Below are 15000 nucleotides of genomic sequence, written 5' to 3'. Positions count from 1 at the left end.
GTAGCAGATCATTTGTTATTTTATACTGTTAAGTTCAGACTTGCGTCTTTGGAAGTTCTCACTTGCAAGTTCGCCTCAGGAGTACCGTACCCCCGTCCTCAGAAGTTTGTACCACCTCAGCAGTACAGACAAGTACGCATAATGAATAATCAGCCCAGGGTGTTTGTTTGTTTTTTAATATATCGTCGTTGTCGGGTATCTCCAAGTTTCAAATGTGTACGTTCTTTCACAAAGTAAAGCCCTGCTTCATCACAAGGCCGTCGCGCAAAAGTAGTGAAAACAGCAGATGTAGTAGATCGGCTATTTTCACTAGTCTAGATAATTTCTTAAATGATAAATACAAAACGAACGGTTTTGGAGATACAAGGTTTTCACCCGACAACGATGATATGGTGTTTCCTTGGTGAGAGAGAAAGGGCAGAGAAGCCTGTGCCTATATGATTATTTCAAAAAATCATTCTGGTTATTTCTTTATTTCTTTATTTATTGACGTGCATGAATGTCTGCAGGGAATAGCAACGGCCAGTTCGATATCAGTCGGCTGACAGGACTGGTGTCGCGAGGACGCAAGGCTCTGGACAGGGAGAGCAGCAGCTCCCATGTCCTGGAGGTGGAGGCTTATAACAGCGACCAGGGCCGCATGAGGAGCTCTGTGCGGGTAAGGAGAAACAACATGCACCCAACCTCCACTTCAAGCAGGTTAAAAGAAACATCTAATACTGAGAAGTCAAATCCTAAGCACACACATATGCATGAGTGTGCACACATCAGAATGGCATTATTAAAAAAAAAAAAACGTTGATCAAAATAACAATTCTTCTACAATCTCTAATTGTGTAGACCAGGGGTCTTCAACGTTTTCAGGCCAAGGACCCCTTAGTTGAGAGAGAGATGAAGCAGGGACCCCCAGCCGTATTTTCATAGATTCCATATCAAATGATTAAACTATATTATAGTTTAATCATTTGATAGCACAATCATCAGTGTATTTTGGATTCATGTCAATTTGTGTTTTCAGATATTTAACCACTTGAACCGTCAATACATAATAAACTTGACCTTTCACTCTGTACTTAAGTGTGCTCTTTTTCCCCTCCACACCAAACCTTTAGCCGATCTACAAGCTCACAACGCCTCGCTCTGCGAGGCGTTGTGAGCTTGTAGATCGGCTATTTTTGGCTAAAGTTCTCAGAGTTTGGACTCTATATGGTTCAAGTGGTTAATATAAAAAAGGAGAAAAAAGGTTCCTATCACACAAAGATTTGGAGGACCCCCTACAGTAACTCTGAGGACCCCCTAGGGGTCCCGGATCCCCTGTTGAAGACCCCTGGTGTAGACTTCTTGTAAATTAAGTAATGCAGATGTTTAACAATAATTTACCACTGGTTGAGAACCACTGTCTTAGCTGCATCCTGCAGATTCGGATCTGATCTATTCTACGTAGGCTATATCTTGACAGCAAGATGTTTTCCGTTTACAGCCGACAAGCAGGCACACATAAAAGAGGACTTTGTGTTGCATATAATTTCCCTGGGGTTACATGTGCAGTTGTCGACTTTCTTTTGTTTTTTCCATGGTTCAATCTGAATAAACACTCTCACTCGTGTGACACATGTTTATACCTACAGGGAAACCTGTAATTGTATCTTTCCCAGAGGCCAAAGGTGATTGTAAACCGTGTTCATGTGTGCACCAATTTAAGATATTGCACAAATCAAAGATACAAAAGGCACAGTCATGCTTCTTAAAGGAGTAGTTCACCCAACAAATGATTATTTTAGGTCATCGAATCATCAGGAATGCGACAAAAACAAAAAGATCTCCATGAATTAAAGGCTTTGTGGGGTGTGTAACTGATAGAAAATAAGTTTTGGTTGAACTACTCTTTTAAAGTGATGGTATCAGAACAACTTCTTGTCATGTGACTTTTCTATTAATAAGGCACAAGTATAATGTATATGAATGAATTTTACTGCGCATGTACATGCAGTGGACACCAGCTTCAAATGTCCCCCCCCCCCCCCCCCCCCCCATAGGTGATTGTGTACGTTGACGATGCCAACGATGAGGTGCCAGTGTTTACCCAGCAGCAGTACAACAGACTGGGCCTGAGGGAGACCGCTGGCATCGGGACATCTGTCATAGTGGTGCGGGCCACCGACCCAGACACCGGTGGGTGTGACCGCTAGGAGAAAACCCTCTGACAACAGATCTATCATAGCCTAGACAGGAAAGATGTGATTGAGTGTTGACCCAGATTTGAACCTAGGACCTCAAGATTATGTAGATTAGACTCTCTGTTCAGCTTTTGACCGATGATTCAAGATTGACTCTAACTAGACAGATGGCACAGCAGTTAAGGTTACAATGTTACGTATGAAAAAGAAAAAGTACTGTTGTGTACAGCAAAAAACAAGGCAAACAAAGCAAAAAATCTGACGCATCAAAAATACAGAGCAACGGTAAATGGAGGTAAAACCAAATAAAGTGTCCATAACAGTCAGAGCTTCATAAGTGTCTCACTGTTATCTTGTCATAACACAAATAATAATACTTAAGTTATAATACTACTTGTCAGTGCATTCATTGACAATCAAAAAGTGTCCATTGCTCAGTGCAAAAGCATGAGAAGTGACATGATTTTCACTTCTCATGATTTATTTAGCATTCAGCTCAGCTCAGCACAATCACAATACACTCACACGCCTCCCTCTCAAACTGTATGCTGTCTGCTCTTAAAGACACACAATAGTACCTGCAGTGCATTCATTCACATGAGCTGGGCTGCCTGGATTCATTGTCCTACCAATTCAATTTTCAATTCAAAGGAGCTTTATTGGCATGAGAAAACATGCGTTAACATTGCCAAAGCAAGTGTCAACAAATAAAATAAAAAAAGCACTCCAGAGAGTGGCAAGTTGCTAAGTCTGGCATTTAGCAAGTTTACTTCTCATTTCCAGGACTTCCTCTATTTGCTTCCCATTGTATTTCTGTGTTTACTCATCTCCTGCTGTGACATACTTAAACAACAGGTCAGGCCCAAAGTTACTGTGTTGTAACTTCCCTCAAATAAAGCATAGAATATAACCATTCACATGCAGTTTCTATTTAATTCTTACAGAATTAATAGAATGGTATTTATACAGCTATAGACAACTTTTTCTTGAGAAACAGATGCTAAATTAAAAATAATGTTCTAAAATATTTTATAAAAAAATATACTTCAAATATTGTTTCTGTTTAAAAATGTCCACAAAAAGCGTAAAATAATTTTCGCCATTGTCGGCCGACACTTTGTTTACATCCTATCAATCCATATAAAAGAATAGACTAGGATGTAAACAAAGTGTCAGCCTGACAATGGCCAAAATGATTATTTTATCATTATTTTACACTTTTTGTGGACATTTTTGAACAGAAACACTATATGATGCATCTTTTTCATAAAATATTTTCGAAATATTATTTTTATTTTAGCATCCGTTTTTCAAGAAAAAGTTGCTATAGCTCCTTTAACCCTCATTTTATTTTAAAAACACAGTCAATGGGCAGGTTATCTTTAAGTTAAACCAGCCTTAGCTTAGCTCTCATGTACATAAGTACCGTGTCAGTATTTCCCTCACGCCCATGTTTTTCACCTTCCACCACCACTATGTGTTGCTCTGCCAGGTGACGGTGGAGCGGTGGCTTATGCCATAATCTCCGGCGCAGGCCGCAAGTTCGAGGTGGACGTGAGCACGGGCCTGGTGACCACCGTGGACTACCTGGACTACGAGACCAAGACCTCCTACCTGATGAATGTGTCGGCCACCGATCAGGCCCCGCCCTTCCACCAGGGCTTCTGCACCGTCTACGTCACCTTGCTCAACGAACTGGACGAGGCGGTGGCCTTCTTCGCCCCGGGCTACGAGGTGTCGCTGCGGGAGAACATCGCCACGGGAACGGAGGTGGTGCAGGTGCAGGCGCAGTCGGCCGACAACCTCAACCAGCTGACCTACCGCTTTGACCCCGACACCTCGCCGGCCGCACTGGCCCTGTTCAAGATAGACGGCGTCACGGTGAGTGAGAAGGATTCTGAGCTGGTCGTGGACACATGCAAGGTCTTGAAAGAATAACGTGCCGAGCTTTGAACAGTGATGCAACATGACTGTCAATCAAATCGCTCTTAAATCTCCCTACCTCAGTATGTTGTTGTTTTTAACGTACTAATTCCCTATGATGTTTTTTCCTCCATCTTCAGGGTCGTATCACAGTGACAGGCCTGCTGGACAGAGAGAAGGGGGACTTGTACACCCTGACTATTGTGGCTGATGACGGGGGCCCTAAGAAGGATTCCACTGTGGTACGTACGGCATTTTGTATTCGTATACCTGCTCTGTTTTCTTCGTTTTCCCATGGCACCGGCCAGCAAAGCTGGGGGCATAATGCCAATTTTGGGACACTCATTGACATTTTGCCACAGCTCTTGTGCAAATCTGTCTGTGTTGCTAGCGACACAAATCTGCAAAGACCGAATGGCCACACCACTTTGCTGTGGGCTATAACATATTTGTTCTTGTTCTCTTCCACTCTCTTCCAATGTGTAAACATGACTTCTTCGTTCTATTTTAGAAAATCTAATGGCATTCCTCTTTTATTCATTGCATCTCACTTTGGAAATACAGAAGGTAGGAGTTGACTTCTCAATCTCTATTGTAAAGTAAATATATATATTATTTGTCTTTTTCGTGAATATATCAACTGTTTGAATACTTATCCTGCATTTTTAGGTCATATTTCATCTTGACAGTAAGTATTATTCCAGTGATGTGGCAGAGAGCTCATACATTTCATGTGACTTCCTGACAGGTATCAATCACCATATTGGATGAGAATGACAACAGCCCAGCGTTTGACATCACGTCTGACTCCTCTGTGGACATCCCAGAGGACACAGCCCTTGGACAGAAAGTGGCGACGGTGCAGGCGCGCGATAAAGACGCTGGAGACAATGGACTGGTGAGCCAAAGAGAAGCAAAAGAGTAGAGAGATGAAACAGGGCTGACAAACATAGTAACACACTTGTCCACTTAACCACTTGAGCCTTATATATTTAATTGCAATGCAATTAGATCTTGAAGATCTTTTTCTCTCTTTTTTTCTTCTTTTTTTTCACTCCATCAACAAAACTATTTTGTTGATGAAAAAACATGTAATGCAGCATCAACTGAATGTGTGACAATCAGCTAGCCAACTAGCTAGCACAAAGATAAGTTAACCGTTCAAAATTCCAATGCTGTTTTACTGTATAGCACTGCAGCACTCATGGAATGCCTCTTGTCCCATCAAATGATTCACCTGGAAATAACTGTAGTATGAGTGGGCTGTGTAACTGTGTCAACAACTACTAACAAACATTAGTTTCAATATTACAGTATGACAATTCCTCTGTCTTCCTCCCTCCATCTGTCTGTCTTGCAGGTCAGTTTCAGTCTGGTGGCAGGCAACATGCAGGATGTGTTTGAGATCAAGACAGTGAACGACACCTATGGAGAGGTTTACGTCAACACTCCCCTGGACAGAGAATCTGTGGACCGCTACCTGCTCAAGGTCAGACAGCGACCGACTATGCACTCCACCACACAATATGTCTGACTGCATGCCATACAGGGGTGTTGCACCAATATTTCAAATCCTTCTAAGGTTTTTTTAAAAACTTATGTTTCTATGGCAGTGGTGCTCAAACCTTTTCATGTGAAGGACCCCCAAAATGATATGTATTTGGCTACGGACCCCCATCTCAAAATATTTAGTTCCAGGGACCCCCCAGAAGCAGAATTTGACTTACAAATGTTTGCTTAAAAAATACATATATTCAAAGATTTGCACACATTTTTACGACTTTTCAAAAATAGCAGATCTACAAGCTCGCAGCGCGGCACTCGGTGCTGCGCTGTGAGCTTGTATATCTGCTATTTTTCAATAGCTAAAGTATAAAATAATTAAGGCCCCTCCACCTTGGGCCCTAGTAACTCAGTCCCACTTTTCCCCCCCTTGTGACGCCCCTGCAGACAGTGACCGACTATGTGCACTTCACCACCATGTCTGACTGCATGCCATATGTTCCATGTGTCCATGTGCACTCTTTGCTTACGTGACATGCATAACACAGTACACATACATGTGTGTGTGTGTTGTGGCAGGTGCGTGCCGTAGACAACGGCTCGCCTCCCAGATACACAGACCACTCCCTCACCATCAACATCCTGGACGTCAATGACAACATACCTGTCATAGAGAGCCCCAGGGGCTACAACGTCAGTGTGAGCGAGGTAAGACGTGCACACACACACACACACACACACACACACACACACACACACACACACACACACACACACACACACACACACACACACACACACACACACTATTAGGCTACTATTGAGAACATCAACATTTTAAGATGCCGTTTTGATGCTGATAATAGCCAATCTACAAGCTCACAATGAGGCGTTAGGCGACACGCAGAATGCCCAACCCCATTCTGAATATTTTCCTAAATGTAAACCTAACTCCCCCCAAAAACAATAGAACAACCATTTATCAAATCAAATCAAACTCTATTTATAAAGCACATTTACAACAATCTACATTGATCAAAGTGCTGTACAACAAAAAACTAAAACATCGACAATAATGTATGGGAGTGCAACAATACAAAGTTACACATCAAACACAACAAACAGATCCAGACATAAAGTTAAAGTGTATTTAAGAAGTCTCAATAGAGTTTGCACTTCTATTATAGAAGGGCAGGCTGTTCCAAAGCCTAAGGGTGGCTGCGGAAACGGTGCGGTCGACCCTACTCCTCCCGATAGGCCTATTGGGAACCTGTAAGAGCAACTGGTTGGCTGACCTCGGGGTGTAGGGTTCCACAAGTTCAGACAAGAGGGGTCAGGCCGTGCAAAGATTTATCTTGTGAGGACCAGGAACATCGTCATCCTCACAATGTCTATTTCTCTAATTCTGATATACTTCGGGGGTAATTTTGCCCTCACAAGTACAGTATATACAGATCAATCTAAAAAAAATAGAATATTATGTAAAAAAGCATTGCAGATGCTATAGCACCCCAAATCATAACTGACTTCGGAAACTTCCCACTGGACTTCAAGCAACTCTGACTTCAGAAGGTTGACATTTCTCTAATATAAATCCTTGTTTCGACGAAACCGGTACGATTTGGACATTTTTTTCGTGAAAATTTGATCGAAATGAATTACTTTTCTGAATAGCCTACACCATTAAGGACATATTTAACATGCAGAAAAACATATTTTCCCATCTCAGGCATTAAATTAATATTTTTATATGGAATAATCCATTCAACAGGGTTGACATTGATAACGGGGTTGAGTGGAACGGGGTTGAGATTTTTTACTCAGGATGGCAATTACTCTACCTGTGGTGATTAAGAGGAGACCACATGACATGCATGACATTAAGAAATCAGATACATTGTTGAAATAACAAAGATAGTTTTCACAAATGATTGTTTTCTATCTTTATTTCATGTAACAGGGTTGAGTTGTTAAGCTTTACGACCACACTATGAAAGTATAAATGACTATAAATAGGTGTAAAAAGTTGGGAAATGTCCTCTTTCTGCAGCATCTTGCTCAGAAGACTTGTAGAATGCCATTGCATGTTGTTGATGTCACTAAAGGAGCAGTTCATACTTTTTACAGAGAGGAGAATGACTTTGTAACGGGGTTGAGTGCGATTGGGGGACGGAGCTATATTATGTGATTTTAATGATAAATCATCTATCTATTAAAATACTAAACATGACCAGCAATAGAGTACATTGCTGGTTTTATGTGAATACCATAATTTATGGATTATTTTACATTTTTATTAGTTATATCTCAAGTCCACTTTCCTTAGCAGCCATCGGGGACATGAGAAAATGGACAAAATAGGTGGTTGTCTACTAAAAAAAGGGAAGATAATTTCTGGAATTAAGATAAAATGTATGTAAGTTTTACACAATATTAAAGGGAACATTTCAATTAATGATAAAAGCTTTTAAAAATCAATTTTGGTGACCAAATAGATAAAATACAGCTAAAAGGTAATTAGAGGGACCTCAAATCGTACCGGTTTCGTGGAATGACTCAGTAATATTTTGAAATATGGACTTTTGATATTCATGAGCTTTATGCCATAAAAATTCAAAGTTTTAACAAAAAAAGGTTTGGAATAATTCACTGAATGTGCAATGTATATAGAATATATGAAAGTTTCAAGAATATTTACTTTTACAGAATTTTCTAATTTTCTGATTGATCAGTACAAGTACACACTCACACATAATGTTAATCTATATTTCTTCGGTGTTCTTCTTGTGTGTGTGTGTGTGTGTGTGTGTGTGTGTGTGTGTGTGTGTGTGTGTGTGTGTGTGTGTGTGTGTGCGTGCGTGCGTGCGTGCGTGCGTGCGTGCGTGCGTGCGTGCGTGCGTGCGTGCGTGCGTGCGTGCGCGCGCGCGCGCGCGTGTGTGTTATAGAACGTGGGTGGCGGTACGTCAGTGCTGCGTGTGGTGGCCACGGACCGGGACATCGGTCCCAACGCCATGCTGTTCTACTACATCACGGCGGGCAACCAGGACCTGACCTTCCGCATGGACCGCATGACGGGCGAGATGGTGACGCGGCCCGCGCCCCCGGACCGCGAGCGCCAGCAGGAGTACCGGCTGACTGTCACCGTGGAAGATGATGGCACACCAACTCTGTCGGTAAGATACTGGGCTCAGAAGCTGAGACCACTGTACCACTATTATTCTGCTACAAATATGTATGCATGAATCTCTGGTCTGTACATACAGTATATCGTCAATGTCGAGCAGAAACCTTGTATCTCCAAGTTTCAAATTTGTATGTTTTTTCGCAAAGTACAGCCCTGCTTCATCATACAAGGCCGTCGCACAAAGGTAGTGAAAACAGCAGATCTACAAGCACACAACGCCTCGCGGTGCGAGGCACTGTGTGCTTGCAGATCGTCTGTTTTTACTAGTTTAAATCATTTTTAAAATGATATATACATATATATAATGAATATGATAAATACAAAACAAAGAGTTGGGGGCATACAAGTTTTCCACCCGACAACGACGATATACAAGTACAATCCTATGTACTGAATTTCCCCCACAGGAGCAATAAAGGTCTTATCTTATCCTATCTTATCTTGTGTGTTAAAGGACCATACTGGTGGTCTGGCTTGTTTGCTCTGGCTTAGTACAGGCTTTTACCAAAAAAACATCCGGGATTCGGGAATATCAGTTGACTTTGACTCCATTTCCCATTCTTCCCATGGGTTAGTCATCTCTTCCAGTATGATCTAACACAATAGACTGTAGAAGAGGGTCATTCATCTCATCTAATCTGCTGCTGACATCTATTCACGGTGACTGGAAGTTGGCGGTAGTTGGATTGGTGCACAGCCAGAAAGAGTCATCTGGGGTAATCATCACACCTCTCTCGCTACAGACCCCCTCTTTTGGTCAGCCTTGGTACTGCAAGCACTTCTGCTAGAAAGGTGGTCTGGGCTCGTTTGGCTGATTTGCATCGGCCAGTGAGCATTGATTTTCTTATCTACCTGCATTAGGCTTAGGCACAAATCAGATACGCTAATTATTGGCCAACAGACCAGTGGTCATATTCCAGTGACATTTCAATCAGATCCTCTTAATGGCAAATTGGACAATGCTTGTTCTCTCCAGTGCTACAGTAGTGGCTTCGTTAGTTCGATCACCAGTTTGAGCTGATCAGCCCGACAGGAACAGGAAACACTCAGCAGTGTAAACAGGAAAGCCACAACTCCAGGCCATGCTTGCAGAAAGAGGAAGAAGAATATTTATGCTTCCTGTTTAGGCACGCCTGCCATATTCAAAGTTACTGTAAAAAGAGTTCCTCATCAGAGGTGAGAGAACTGTGTGGGTGTTTACTGACACTGGGCTGTCTTTGCAGTCACACATGCCCTGTTAACACTTCTAGAAGTGCCCTGGTTTAGAGTAGATGGGCAGTGCCGGACATGCTTATCGTTCATCTGCAGTCAAGGGTTTATTATTATCTTTGAATATTTTGACCCGATTCTATGTCTTCTGAATCCTTCTATGTTAAAAAAATTAAAATAAAAAAACTATGTCAGTGGCGCTCAAACTCTTTCATGTCAAGAACCCCCAAAATGATATGTATTTGGCCACGGACCCCCATCTCAAAATATTTAGTTCTAGAAGTGCAGTTAGATGGGGCAGTGCCGAACATGCCTATCGTTCATCTGTCTCTCCATAGAGAGAGTCTTGGCATCTTGTTTTATAAGAAGAGATCGATTTCTTCTTATAAAACAAGATGCCAACACTGTTTCATCATTTCCCCTCTTCAATGCCGCCGTCCCTCCAGTGCACCACCTTTGGAAGCACACAAGCGGAACAACCTTGTTAGATCTGTAATGGCTCCCTGGGCAGTAAGAACTGCATGTCCTTGTGTCATGATAGCTTTGGGGAGCTGCCAGTGGATAAGTGCAATGATGTAGATGAATAGAGACAGGGCTCCAAAGTGTAAGAGCTTTGCTTTATTAAAGAAACCAGAAAAATGACTTTTTCTTTTATACAGGAATTCAGTGGCAATCTACAGGACAAACACAGTTTCCAAAGTGATTACTATAAGCTTTGTACAGTATATATTAGAAGAGTGACACACACACGCACACGCAGCCACACACACACACACACACACACACACACACACACACACACACACACACACACACACACACACACACACTGTCACACACACACAGGATATAATGTAACCTTGGCTTGACTGCAAAAAAGCAGCGTTCGAGAATTTGAAAAAATACACACTTAATACCCTGTCCTGCCATCATGCTACACATCATGCTGTGAGCACCTTGCTGTACTATGGTTTCACACTATCACATACACATACGCTCCCTTAACAACAATACACTTTGCCTGCTACAGTATGTTGCATGGTTGTCTTTGGTAATCAATATTCAGTACATTCCTCTGTGCGTGGAGTATAGTTATTATTTACACAGCAAAATCCAGAGTGTGGATAATCAATTTCTCTACTCAATTAATTATTTACAAAAATGTTATACATGAATTATACCAATATACAATAATATACAAATCTTATATATAAAATTATTGCATCATTAGAAATGGAAAACAGACAAAAATAAATGGATACATGTTTTTTTCCTTTTCTTTCTTTTATATGAAGCAAATTACAATAAAGCTTTTTCAGATGGACTTTACACCAAACTTCCTCACTAAAAAGAATAAAAGTGCTGCCACAAGCACCATTTTACATTAGCCCTACTATTTACATGACTGAAAACTGAAAATAAAAACCACTTCACTTTTTTCTTTTTTTTGCATTTATCAGCAAAGTTTGAATGTTAACAAAGCCAATGCTAACCATAGGAACCTGTGCGTCCCTATTCTAGGGCCTGGGCATGTTATAATCGGGGAACATTTTGGTATAGAGGTAAAAAAGGAGGGGAGGGGCCTAAGGAACTCCGGTCAACAAAGTCAATTATATAAGGGTTAAGTGCAGGATTCCATTGGTGGGTGAATGATGGGGGGGTGGGGGGGTTAACAGTAAACTGAGGTAGCAAAGACAGAAGGGAACAGAGGACCGACGCCTGTGTGGAAGTGATAAAGAGAGGGAAACAGAGTAATGCCATTAAAAACTGGTTTACAGTCTTCTCTATTGATATTGCTGTCACGCAGAGAACTTCATTTCAGTTACAGGAGGGGTGAAAGAGGAAAGAGAGAGGAAAAAAGGCTCTGAAGGACGGCCCTTTGAAGCCCAAAGGAGCAGTTTTTTGGACCCTTGGTCTTAACTAATTTACCGCCCCTCCAAATAGTCCCGTAAAAATCCCTATGCTCCTCTCTGCCGGTCCCAATAATCCCGAGAGATTAATGTGCTTTAATCACTATAAAACATTAAAAAGTAAAATCGCTGTTTTATCAATAAAAATGCCTAATCGCCCGACCGGAAGTGCTTCCGGTCGGTCACTTCCGTATCCGGTTGGATCCGTTTCTGTATCCGGTCTGGGGTGGGACTATTGCGCAACTACCGTTAGCTTCCTTGTAAACAGTAGGAGACGGAGCTCAGCGATGGAAAGGTCTTTTTTCAAGCGAATTTTTGGATTTAAAAGCTGGGATCGGCTCTACACACGCATGGAACATGATCTGTGCACAGATGGTGCGCGATGTGCACGCACGCCCCCCGCGTTAAACGTTAAGGACGGCGCAGCAGTTAACCCCTTCAGTCGATGTTTAAAAGACAGTAAATGAGTTAATATGCCCACCCTTGCACATGGAAATACGCCCTCTCAACTCGTGTCCTGGGACATCCCAAGCAGTGGGGCACCTGTTGGTCGCTAAGCCATCGTCGGCTGTCAGATGGCATTTCGCAAACAAACATACCCAGCCCTCCCGAGCTCCCTCCCCCCCCCCCCCCCCCCCCCCCAGCTACAACACAAGCACTGACAAATAAAAGAACCCTGATGACCTCCAGCTGTCGTAGGTGGAATGGAACACGAGAAAAAACAAAAAAAGATACCCCACAAAAACCTCTGCGGTCCAGTGCACAGAGAGATTTCTCAGGCGATGCGGTTGTGAGACAGGCTGCAGGGATGACATTGCTGTGGTGACTGTATGTGGAAGGAGAAGCCGAGAGCCGTGAGACTGTTTACCGGTCAGGTCAGAAGAGATGAGATGAAGAGTCATCGTTCTTAAACCTGCACGAGGTATCCCTCCTCAAGGATGGGATCTGGAAGAGGAAAAGGGATTGGTTGTGTGAGCATTTAAATGGCAGAAGAACAGGTTTATTAACCACATGCGCTGACCTGGGCACATGCATGCGTTCGTTGAGTGTACACTATGTGCTGATACATGTGGAAACTTAATTGCGAGGGAGTTCGAGTTTTCAACACTCTACTTCCTACTTCTGCAACATACACAGATCATTGCAAATCTACCTCACACGTACATACTCAGACATGACACTTCTGCATAGGCTGTTTCTTTATTTCTCAGAATAAGTTGTGAGTCACTGGAAAACCACAAGAAAGCAGAACAAGCAAAGCGGTCTTTGGCCAGAGTTGTGACATTTTTTAAGATAAGAGGGAACTGTTTCTGGTTTAGATTCCGCTAATTTAAAGTTCAGTCGTGTATCGTTTTTGGTCCGGAAAAGCTGAACTGAAGATCTCATTTTTCTCCTCACGGACAGGGGACTGTACTGGATTTCTGCATAAGATTTGGAGACCATTCAAGGGAACACATGTTTTCTATGATTTGTTTGAACAATGAACTTGATACTAACATAATCCAGAAGTTCCCAGACCTTTCCTTGACAAATACCCCATAATAGCAATAGACTATGGCTAAAGTCCCCTATTGCAAAATGTCTTAAAAGCGACCAATAGTGAATTGTAGATTGTATTATTATTTTTTCCCTCTCTTTTCCAATTGCCCCCCTGGGTTGCACGACCCTCACTTTAAAAATCTCTGTTATAGCACCCTGGGTTATATGCCTTCATATTAACTATAACAGTTCTGGCTACTGTGGCTCGAAAATGCATCCCAATATCCCTGCAAAGTAGAAGTAAGATACCTATTCAGATCAAAAGAATCTCTTCTTTTCTTGCTTGGAAGCCACTTAAAGATCCTAGGGATGAATTCTGTTTGACTGTAGATGTCCACTAAACTTGGCCCCTGTGCTGTTCCCCTTGTGCCCCCTGAGAGTGAGCTACCAGGAAGCAGGGCAATCCACCTCAGAATGTCTGGAATGTCTGCCCAGGTGCCCCGGGAATCTCTTGGCAAAACACTATGAACACTGAACTCACCATCACTGTAACTAATCGCTGCGCATCGGTTCAAGTCGGGTTTGAGCGGAGTGTCTGAAAGGGCCATTAGTGTTTAAATGAGAGTGCCGATGAGTGGAGAATGACTTGCGAGGGGGAAGTGCGAAAGAGAGAGGCGAAGGGGGAATAAGGGTGAAAGTCGCAGCGCAAACAGGTGGTTTCAGTTCTACAGGGACAGAAATTAAAGCTCCTCAGCACATATGCCACTCGACTTAGTCACTCATGTTGGAACCAGCTGTTTTGTGTGTAAGTGTAAATGCGTGTGTGTGTGTGTGTGTGTGTGCGTGCGTGCGTGCGTGTGTTCATGATTACCGATTGACTGCCCCAATTAAACCCATGGTTACTTTTATTTTGTCATTTTGGACTTTTATAATAAGACGGCAAAGAATCACAACATACTGTAGAAACTAAACAACTCAATCCTGAAATCCCACAATATATCACCACCTGCTCATATTTAAAAACTTGATGTGACAGTGTTGCGGAAGGCTGTTCCACAACATGGCAGCAGTGTTAAAAAAAGAAGAAGAAAATACGAAAATACATTAGGCCTAATAATTCACTTGAGGTTCTTTAAAAGAACACACTCTGGCCCTGGTATTATAGTTTTGAGAACACATACTAAAGAATACTGAATAATAATATGTTGCAGTTTGTTCCTAGATTTAGCTGTCCAACCACTGTTACCAAGCAGAACATGCTGCATAATGGAAATGACACTGTATCAATGCTGACTCGAGAAGTTACAGGAACTTGCGTTTGCTGTCAAACTTAGATAATAGCAGCAATGGATTCACAGGAGAGTGACTGTTCCAATATTTGACACTTGTCTGAGATATAATCAAATCCATTACAAAAGACTTTCCACATATTTTGTCTTGACAGCTTCTTCTTAGTTCCAAACAGCATTGCCTCGGTTTTACACAAACGTATTTAAAGCCTGTTATCTATGAGCCAACCTCAAATTCCTTACATAGTGTTTGCAATCTTACTGACCTCATTTCTAGATAGATGCCAGTAACATAGAATCATCAGCATACCAGAGCTTACATTTTA

At 42.1% G+C, this 15000-nt stretch overlaps 2 protein-coding genes across 3 annotated transcripts in view; one reads left to right on the top strand and one right to left on the bottom strand.

The window, feature by feature from the left end:
• The window catches only part of cdh23 (cadherin-related 23), a gene marked incomplete at both ends in the record, with an annotated part of 273834 nt that overhangs the window by 200030 nt on the left and 58804 nt on the right, over positions 1-15000 (top strand). For both annotated transcript variants that reach the window (XM_080739709.1, XM_080739708.1), the window contains 8 exons: positions 510-658; positions 2037-2172; positions 3670-4058; positions 4241-4342; positions 4849-4998; positions 5461-5589; positions 6183-6311; positions 8549-8776. In XM_080739709.1, the coding sequence (XP_080595835.1) occupies positions 510-658; positions 2037-2172; positions 3670-4058; positions 4241-4342; positions 4849-4998; positions 5461-5589; positions 6183-6311; positions 8549-8776 (1412 nt within the window). The remainder of the gene's footprint in view (positions 1-509; positions 659-2036; positions 2173-3669; positions 4059-4240; positions 4343-4848; positions 4999-5460; positions 5590-6182; positions 6312-8548; positions 8777-15000) is intronic.
• The window catches only part of vsir (V-set immunoregulatory receptor), a 14434-nt gene continuing 11992 nt past the window's right edge, over positions 12559-15000 (bottom strand). Inside the window, exon 7 of the mRNA XM_080740243.1 lies at positions 12559-12851. Within this exon, the coding sequence (XP_080596369.1) occupies positions 12814-12851 (38 nt within the window). The 3' untranslated portion in view covers positions 12559-12813. The remainder of the gene's footprint in view (positions 12852-15000) is intronic.

This window comes from Nannobrachium achirus, assembly GCF_963921795.1.
Source record: "Nannobrachium achirus genome assembly, chromosome: 13".
In the NCBI taxonomy this organism is placed as follows: Eukaryota; Metazoa; Chordata; class Actinopteri; order Myctophiformes; family Myctophidae; genus Nannobrachium; species Nannobrachium achirus.
This window is presented reverse-complemented; position numbering and strand designations above follow the sequence as displayed.